Source organism: Symphodus melops, assembly GCF_947650265.1.
Source record: "Symphodus melops genome assembly, chromosome: 1".
Classification (NCBI taxonomy): domain Eukaryota; kingdom Metazoa; phylum Chordata; class Actinopteri; order Labriformes; family Labridae; genus Symphodus; species Symphodus melops.
The window spans coordinates 50,841,780-50,851,742 of record NC_136691.1 but is presented as its reverse complement, the minus strand read 5'-3'; the positions used below and the strand labels follow the sequence as shown (position 1 = coordinate 50,851,742).

The 9,963-nt window shown below is 41.0% G+C and overlaps 1 protein-coding gene across 1 annotated transcript in view; it reads left to right on the top strand.

Annotated features, from left to right (window-relative positions):
- The first annotated feature begins 290 nt into the window (after positions 1–290).
- Positions 291–9,963, top strand: part of ipo11 (importin 11) — a 125,473-nt gene continuing 115,800 nt past the window's right edge. The window contains exons 1-4 of the mRNA XM_079365452.1: positions 291–472; positions 2,582–2,682; positions 6,567–6,639; positions 8,185–8,388. Coding sequence (XP_079221578.1) covers positions 335–472; positions 2,582–2,682; positions 6,567–6,639; positions 8,185–8,388 — 516 coding nt within the window. The 5' untranslated portion in view covers positions 291–334. The remainder of the gene's footprint in view (positions 473–2,581; positions 2,683–6,566; positions 6,640–8,184; positions 8,389–9,963) is intronic.

Genomic DNA, 9,963 nt, shown 5'->3' with positions numbered 1-9,963 from the left:
TTAGAAGACATGATTCTCGATCTTCTTCTTCGTCTTCTTCGCCACAAGTTCTTTGCTGTCTGCTTGGTGTGTCAAGTTATATATTTTAAAGGATTTTTTTTCTTTTTTTTTTTGACTGTGATTTCAGCATAGTGTGATCTTTCATAAAAATGGCAGAGAAGATGAAGGCTCACAAAAAAAAAGTCAGATCCTTGTTCGGATCTGTTTTTTTTTTTTTTTCCCTCCAGCTGTCATATGCAGTGGTAAAACTATTCGCAAAGATTTTTCCCCATAAAATAAGCAAGAACTTTTCACAACCTTTGTCTTTTTCTTCCTCCTTCAGATATATCCAGCCATGGATATGGACGGTGCCAGTTCAGTGGTGCTGCAGGCGTTAACCCAAGCCACCAGTCAGGAAACAACTGTGCTGAAGCCTGCAGAGGAGCAGCTCCGACAGTGGGAGACCCAGCCAGGCTTCTACTCGGTCCTTCTGGTGAGGGACGATATTAAAAACTCGGCAATCATTCTGCTTCACAATTTCAACCCATGAATGAAGATGTGAATTGTTTTGGTGTAAATGCGCTGTAGACTTTTTCGAGAAAGAACAGCGGGTAGAGTCAGCCATTTGGGAGAGAGGAAGTGGGGAACAAAATGCGGGAAATGAGGCTCAGGTCAGATTCAAAGCCAGGCGCCAGCTTGGAGGACTTCAGCCTCTGCACATGAAGCGGGCGCACTCACCACTATGCTTCCAGTCCCCCTGCACTCTGGTTTTTAATATGAGTGTTTTCAGGGAAATCAGATTTTGAAAGGAGGGCGTTATTATCTTACAATCTGCATAACAATAGCAGATCAAGAAGCTTTAAGTTGAAGTCTTCATAGGTGACATCATTTCTTCCTGGCAAGTATCTGTTCACCGTTGATCCTTGAAGTTGATTACGCAGACCTTTCCTCCATTGTGTTTGTTTACAGTTTCAGTCAGGCTTCAATGAGAAGATGGATTTTAGTTTCATCTCTCCGAGCGTTCAGAAGAAAAATTGCTCCCTGGATGTGTTCATGCTCAGCTGAGCGCAAAAATGTGTTCCATTCACATGAATGTTAGATTTTCTATATTTTTCTGATAATCGGATAAAAAGAGGGAGAACACTATGCCCTTGTTTGTTCCAAACATAACAACATAAGACATAAAACAAACGGAAGTATTGTAAGTGCTGGAACGCAGCGAATGCTTTGATATCGGCTAAATGTGTTTCTTTTTTTTTTTCCTTTGCTTTTTTTTGTTGTACCCGTTATGCTTCCTCAGTCCTAAACCAAAGGTGTGCAGTGTGTATTGTCTCATTTAAGTCAGGAGAAGGTGTCACTACTAGAAAGATGAAACTTTTTTTTGAGGACAGAGCCCACAAATCAATCATCAGCTCTGACAGCTCGTTCCAATGATAGACGTTGTAAAGTTTGGCGTCAGTGGGCAGGTTTTCTTCTTCAATGTGTTTTCTTCTTGGTACTCTGCTCTCTTGAAACAGCACAGGGATGTTTTATATCTGTATTAAAACAAATATAAAACCCCTCTTTATCTAAACCCCCCCCCCCCCCCCCCCCCCGCCAAACCTGAAAAAAATTCTGAAGCCAAAAGTCCAATCAGTTGATATTACTGTGCTGCTCTCTGGGGAGCTCCTGCCTTTGCTGTGAAGAGGAGAATGACTTTGAGAACACTTTGAAAGTACTCCAAACGTCTTTCTTTATATCACTGACTTTAACAGCTCTGAAATGCTGCACTTAGAAAAGAAATGAAGCGATAATAAGAAACAAGTGTGTGCGGCTTTGATTACAAAATGAGCGTGCTCTGTGTTTGCATGTAGCTACACCTGGAAGTGTTGCTTAACCGCATCAAAGATCTCCATCACTATCCTCCAGTTGTTGAGTTTAAGACTTGATCGTTTTTCTGTGGTGACATCTGAGCTGTTGAAGACGATATAAGTACAACATTCTCTCCCAAAAAAAGTCGACCACATTGTGTAAAACGACGAAAAAAACAACAGAAAGCGGATTCTCCGAACATTGAAATACCACATTAAAGGTCTCATTTTTTTCTCCTTTTCAACAAGTTCTCAGAAGTCTCAGAGTTCCCCAAAACACGTCTGAAGTTTGTTTTAATAAATTCACTCTGATGCTGTATATGATCATGCCTGTAAACCCGTCTACTTCAGCCCTGCTCCGAACAGGCTGTTTCTGTGTCTGTAGCTTTAAATATGTAAATGAGCGGTGTCTGACCACGCCCCTCTGCGGAGGACTTTGGGTTGCTTCGGCTTTCTCCCAATTTTTTACAGTGAGAAGGCAGACTCAAAGGGCAGAACAAACACTGTGCCGTGGGAGTATCACCCACCGAGGGTATTTCTCAGTTTTCAACATCTGATTCGTCGTCTTTGATCGATTTTCATTTAAATACACAGTTTCTGAGTCTTATAAAATCACAGCGTTCTGTTTCTGTTGAACGTTTTTCACAACGTCCCAACTTTTTTAGTCTTGGCCTTACACACCTGGTATAATACATTCCAGTGAACAAAATCGATGTTAACTAAGCATTTCTTTTTGTTCTACCCCCCCATAGAATATCTTCAATAACCACATGCTGGATGTGAACGTCAGGTGGCTGGCTGTGCTCTACTTCAAAAATGGCATTGACAGATACTGGAGGAGAGTCGCGCCTCAGTAAGTGCCTGCGTGTGTCTCTTGTTCCCCATCGCTGTCAGCCTTCTTCTCAGCCTATTCCGCTTCACTTGTTTTCTTCTTCTCCTCCTCTCTTCCACTGTTTGTCTTTATTCTCCTCTTCATTGTTTTACTCACTCCTACTGTCTCTATTCATGAGTCTTCATCTCTGCGTCTTTTTCGGCCTTGTCATTCTCCTCAGATCTTTTTTTTTTTTCCCCTTCCCTCTCTCACAGATTAGTAGTTGCCTTTTTCGGCTTTCTCGTCCATCCTCATTGCCTTCAAGTCTTTCCCCGATTATCTATCCTTTCACCGGTTTATAGCTTACGTCTGTACTTCCGTCTTCCTCCATCACTCCTCTTTTACCTCTCATATTCATTTTTCAATCCATTGTTCTCTGATTTTGTGCTCGCTTTATTCTTTTGTGTCCCGTTTGTCTGGTGGTAGATCCTCTTTTGGCTATTCAAAGCCGTTGGTCTTTCTTTGGGTAGCTAGCTGGCTTTTGTTGGCTCTGAATCGAACATTTGCTCTTAAACTTTCAGGACTTCGCCTGAGCTAATAAGCTCTGCTCAGTTCTTTGATTTGTCTTTTCTGTTCGTTCTTTCTGAAGTTCTCATCTCTTACTGGAATACTTTCTCGCTTTAGTGGTTCTCTCAACTATTTGCTAGAATGTGAACAAGGTTTTTTTTTCTCCTCCTGGTGCTGTTTATTAAATTACCTTTGGACCGTTGTCATTAATCCAGGAGCTGCATTCTGTGTGGGACAGTACAATACTTGAGATGTCTCCATTAAAAAAAAAAAAAAAAAAAAATCATTGACTCCTAATATATAGCTTTTTTTATTCAGCAATTACTGTTAATAAGTGTATGGATCCCAACATAGCACGTAGCTCCAAGTTGACCTTGGGAGGAGTTTTTAGCTGGTTATAAACCGGCTGAAATGAATAATGTTGCCTGTATATGTATATGTTGCCTGTAGACTGACAGGAAACGAGGGATGAGAGAGTGAGGGTCGACGGCGTCTGGATCAGTAGTTGAACCTCTTACCAGACGAGCCTCATGGGGCTCCTCCTCTTCCACCTGAGCTAAACCGGCACGCTGAGTTATTTAAGTTTAATGGAGCCATCATCGACTTTATTAGTTGCCCTTGTCTTTTTTTTTTAAGTGTGCTGTGAGCAAAGGTCAATTTCTTTTTTTTTTTTTTTGGAACTTGAAAAACTGTGTAATTAATGCTGTCCAGGACTCTGCCCAACGCGCTCATTTATGTGTAATACTTTATCTAAATCATCAGAAGCTACAATGGAGCATATGCAGGATATGATAAAAACCAGTATTGGGAAGTTTAAGAATATGGGTTATATAAGCTGCCTGTCCCTGGAAATACCTCCCCCACATTATGTATTCTATGAAGCCTTACCTGTTAACTTCTTTTTAAAGCAGCATTGCCCTCTGATCTCTGCAAACCTCGTACACATGTTCCTGGAACATTTAAATGTTTTTTAATCTCCAAAGACTGCAGGCACATTTCTGCACGCTGACTGTATTGCACAGATATGTTGCAAACAGAAATCTCCGGGCACGCATGTCAGTTTCTTTACCATATTCAATGCTTCCAAGTCATCATCAGATCACTGTTTACACAACCGCTGAATGAAGGGAAGAATCCCTTACTGAGCAGAAATGTCTCTCATGTAAACTTAACGATCAATAAAACCGAGTCATGACTGATTGGAAGGTTTGCTCCTGATATTTTTGCTTCTGTTTTGTTAGAATGTATTTCAACAAATGGATCGTTTTGGTTTCGGTGCATTAACTTTTACCTCAGAAAAGTACTGTACTTTGCATACATACGCATGTTTGTCATGATAGTTACAGAGCTGATATCTTGGAGGAATATCTTCATCTCCAACAGACTTTTATTTGGACTCAAGGATGAACTGTTGAACTGTTTTGGTGGTTGAGGTCAAGGTTACCTTGATCTTCAAAAGAAAAAAAACGAAAATATTTCCCAAATGTCTGATGCCCTAAAAATGTTGAAGTGATGACATATTTCTAGAAAAGGTCAACTCTGATGTTGCATTAAAATGTCCTGAAGAAACGCTCTCCTGACAGCTTCAGTCCCATTGCTTCTCGACAGATTCCTTTGCTACCTCTTTGTAACTTTAAACGGGTTTGAACTGTTGACAGAAGCTTTGAAACACAAATGTTGCTGATCAAAAGAGTTCGAAGCCTTGCAATGGATTAAAACAAACTATTATGCTGTGATTTACATTTGGACTGGATCACTGCCAACCATTGTGGCTCATCTGACATTAAATGAAGGGTTTGTGTTTTCCTCTCTTGTGTTCAGATTCATACTTCCTTTCCCCTGTCATCAGATTTTCTGGCTCTTACAAATGTGAATCATGTCTCAGGCTTACTCTAACTGATGTTAATATATCTTTTAATCTCCCATCGAGATTTTCTTTAAAGCTTAGTGCTCTGCCAGAGTCCCACAAATGTGTGTGCAGTAAATCTTGTTTCACTAATTCACAATCTTCCCCCTCGTAATTTGTCTCCCAGCCATATCTCTTCCCTCTGTGGCCAAGGTTACAGACTGATTTATTCCTTACATCAAACACTCTCCCACTCCACCTAGCCTCAGTAACATTTGAAGTAGCACAGAGGATATTTATTGATCTATTTTTACAGATTCTGGCCGTCACATCTGCTTTTCTGCCTGCGAAAACAAAACCATGTAGTCATGTTGAGGACTACAAGATGTGAGCTGGGCGACGGCTGAGAGTTTATCCAAAGCTTCCCTGATTAGGTTTAGGAATGCTGGCAGATCCTGCACTCTGCTGTGTTGTACAGGGATTTAGGTGGTCCCGTAAAAACGTGGCAGATGGATGCACATTTAGATCTTAACCACATTAAAATTTTAGGGGGTTGTTGTTGTTCAGAATTTGAAATTAAATTTTGAGGAGTCTCTTCGGGTATCATCCGCATTCAGCGGTGCCAGAGCGTCTGGCACGCTCTCTCGTCGGCCTGCGACGTCACGTGACGTCTCCGCAGCACTGTCGGCTTACAGTATGGTCTGTCCCTTTATCTTTTTACTTAGTAAAAAAATGTGCATCATCATATTTTTCTTTGTCTTCTTCCGTGTGCGAATACAAATGCAAACGAGTCAGGCGGGCATTATTTTGAAAATGTGTGAACGAGCATATGAAATCCTGAACCCATCTTTTCAAATCAACTCTGGTGAGTTGAGTCAAGTCCAGCACAGGTCCAGTGGAGACAATGTCATATGTTGTGTGTTCTCTTTTCCATCAGTGAAATACATAAACAAGCAAATTGTCCAGTCAGAGGAAAAAATGCCAAATAGATAGATCATTCGTATTTTTTCAAATTGCTGTTCATTGTAGGTTATAAGTCATGTGGCTATTCAAAGCATGTGTCCAGTGTTTGTTCAATCAAATGTTTGAAAGTTAACACCAAAAAAAGTGAGTAGTGCAAACGGGTGCACAATGAAAGGAATACTGATTGAGGACTGTTTCTCTGAACTACATACAACAGATGATCTTCACAGCCATCACATCTGTTTTCAACTGAGCTGCGCCACATTAACTGCTCATTTACAAAAACTGAAAATATTACAGCCCGACTGATATATATATATATTTTTTTTTAATTCTACACACTTTATTAATCCCCGAGGGGGAAATTGATTATCGGCTGGCTGATGAATCGATCTTTCTCTAAAAAAAGTTTCAAGGGGGTTTAATACTCGTATTAGTTCTCTGCTGCTCTGCGATGGATTAACCCTCCACACTTCAATAAGTAACTCCTTATATTTTATTGCTCTTGCTCCTCTTTAAAGGTTTCGTTGTTTCTTTTTTTTTTTTTCAGTGCTTTATCAGAAGAGGAGAAGACGTCACTGCGTGCTGGTCTTATCACAAACTTCAATGAGCCAGTGAATCAGGTAAGAGTACAAAGACACTGAAAGGTATTTTATTAAAGCGAAAATGACAAAACTAACTACTGTAACTACTATCTTACAAACAATCCTGTCCTGTTGTATCGTATCGTTAGCTTGCCTGCGTGTCCCAACCCTCCTATATGGAGCCCATTTGGCTAATGAGACAGGGACGATGGCCCCGACTGTTGGCCTTCCATCCTGTATCCTGCAGCTTTTACATCCACTGTATTAGAAAGTGAGCTCCAACATATGGGCCCTTTCAGGACTGTTGGGGTCCATATGGCATGCAGTAAGGGTCATTTAAACCCCATATGTCTCAGCAGCTTATGCTGAGCTTGTGTAGTTTTATTTGACCTCACCTGACCTCTTGGAGTGACATCATGACATATTGATCCCTCCAAACAAAAATCGCATTGAAACTGATTATTAATGTTGTATTTAAATTAGAATAATAAAGTGAACTGAAGCATGCTCTGTGTGGACACTGCCACACATTCTCATTTTATTGCTTCTTACTGATCGTCGCCATAAATCAAGGCATATCATGGCAGTGGAAGCATTTTTGCTTCCCAGGACAGAAAATGAAAGACAAAAAGTGTGTGCTCATATTACAACAAGACAAGAAGAACTTCAGCAGCAATGAGAAGCTCCTGTCACCTCCCGATTCATTCAAAATAAATCGCAAGAGAATCGAAGTGAAAACTGTGTTTTCTTGCAGGATTTATTATCAACAGCTTTCCAATTAAGTGTACAAGGTTTGGGGTTAGAAACCATCCGATAAAGGTGATGTTCAAACACTACCATAATCTTCAATCATTCCTCGTGCTCATTAACTGCTGGGTCATCAAGCGTCGCTATCAGACAGGACACGTGACCTTTCCATTTATGTTGAACGATTAAGTGTCAGATTGCCGGCCAATGTCAAAGAAAAAGGGCAGATTTTAAATGCTAATTGTTCAGCAAGAACACATTGTGTAGTGTCAAGAAATATAACGACAAGTGAAAGCGTCGCAAAGGTCGTACGCCTCACATTAACAAAGTCCTGGTACTAAAAGCTCGTGTATGAGTGTGATGTGACGCACATCTCTGATGGTAGATAGATTCAGGACGGTGTGTTTCCCGTCGGGGTGGGAGGAAAAAATGGATGGGAAGATATATTGTCATCCTGTGGCGAGAAAAATGGATCCTGAAAAAACCAACCATTAATCTTGATTGATTCCTCTTTGGTCATGTCATGACTTCTCACTGTACACAGAATGCATGTTAAGTGTGGAGACATAAGGCAGAATGCTCTTTGTGGGTGTCGAGGCAGGCCTGATAATTGATCATATCATGATGATAATTACTCAATCATTTTACTGTAGTAATCTTAGTTTCTTCCCCTCCAAAGTACTTATTTGATATCTTATCTTGAGACATTGTATCATATTGGGATATAATCCAGAATGTTCTGGATGTCCGTCAAGTTTCATTCCATGTCACCACCTTCTGCTCTATTCATTCTTTGCCTCTGGACGTTTTTATTTCCTCTCTGTGTTCTTTCGACAGATAGCCACCCAGATTGCAGTACTGATAGCCAAGGTGGCCCGTCTGGACTGCCCCAGGCAATGGCCGGAGCTCATTCCTATTCTGCTCGAGTCCGTGAAGGGTCAGGATGGGCTGCAGCAGCACCGAGCGCTGCTAACCTTCTACCATGTCACCAAAACCCTGGCGTCCAAACGTCTGGCTCAGGACAGGAGGCTTTTTCAGGACGTGAGTTCAAAGATGTCACTCTTTTATTGGTTGTTTTCTCAACCACTCTCATCTTCATATAACACCTTATTTTACCTGATCTTACATAATGAAATTTTTTACTGCCTTTATGTGCCCATCACTTGTTGCAGCTGTACTCTGGGTAAAGGTGTATTCAGTGTCAACAAAGGGGGAATAAGAAAACTGGAATTTTTCCACCAAGGCCTTCACCTCTTTTTTTTTTTTTTTTTTTTTTTTGTGTGTTTATATATTTCTTTTACTCTTCAACCCCCCCCCCCCCCCACCACCACCACCTCCTCATACTCTTGCGATCATAAAAAGCTGAATAGTGAGCTGATCTCAAGTGTCGGTTTTTCAGTTTCACATTTTGCCTGAAGGAGATGCTGTTTACCTGCCGTATGAGGGAGACATGTCGAATACGAGAATCACGGCAGCCAGATTTTCTGTGCATGCCTGTGGCTCTGTTGTCATGCACGACCCGTGTGTGATTGACATGTTTTGGAACAGATTTGTCTACGTTTCTAGTTGTTTTGTTAAAGAGACCATTTTTGGGCCAAGGCTGCATGTGTGAGGAAATCTTTCAAAAAGGCAATGAATCAAAGACAATTCTTTTTGACATCCCTGGTTTTTAAGAACTTTTATGATATGAGAAGAAAGACAGTTTTCTAGAGAAGGGCTTCAGGGGATACCTCTGGTATCTTTTTCCCAATCTTGCACTGGCTTGCCCTTGCGACACTCTGCGTCTCCCCGATGCACACAAAAAAAAAGTGAAACATGCTTTGGCTTTGGTTAATATAGCTGGGAAACACTGGGCTGATGAAATGATTTAACAGACCAACAGAGAAAGACAGAGCAGAGGAAAAATCAGAGGCACTGACTGAGAACAGAAAGCTGGACTTTATCCAAAGGTATTCTCTGTGCTTAAAAATGTGCCTGTAGGCAATGCGAGGAACAAAGGCAGCCTGAGCCCCACTTATCAGTATTTAAAAAAAAATAGGAAAATGAATCAATTCTGACTTTGATGCTAAATGGTCCATGCACAGCACCTTCCACCTGTTCATGAGCGAAGTGTCTATGATAGCCAATGTGTGCACACCACACACAGGGAAGAAAGGATACAATAAAGGACAATGCACTGTTCAGTTCTGCTCCAGGTGTTTCTGCTGCTTGGTGGAGGTGTTTTTATATAAAGTTTACAGGCCACACATTATGCAAAATACACTTCAGCATGCTTTTCCATCACTAATCTGTGTCCACAGTCTGACTACAGACTATAAAGACTTAACAGTCTGTTCTGATCGAGACTCTTAACCTTTTGTTGTATCTCATGGTACAGTCACTTTTGAGTCCAAAACAAGAATCGTCTTTCCTGTATTGTGAATACACTCATTAAATAAGTGGAACAGCAGCTTTCCTTTGCAGATATCTAGAACAGATCAATTGTGAGGAAAACAAAGTGGAGTTTGTCCAGCTCTGACCATCCTCTGTGGGAGGAATTATGTTGTGTTGCACTGACCTCTGTCTTTTTATCTGTTGTGCTTTTTTGTTCCACTTCTGTGAATCAAATTTCCCTCC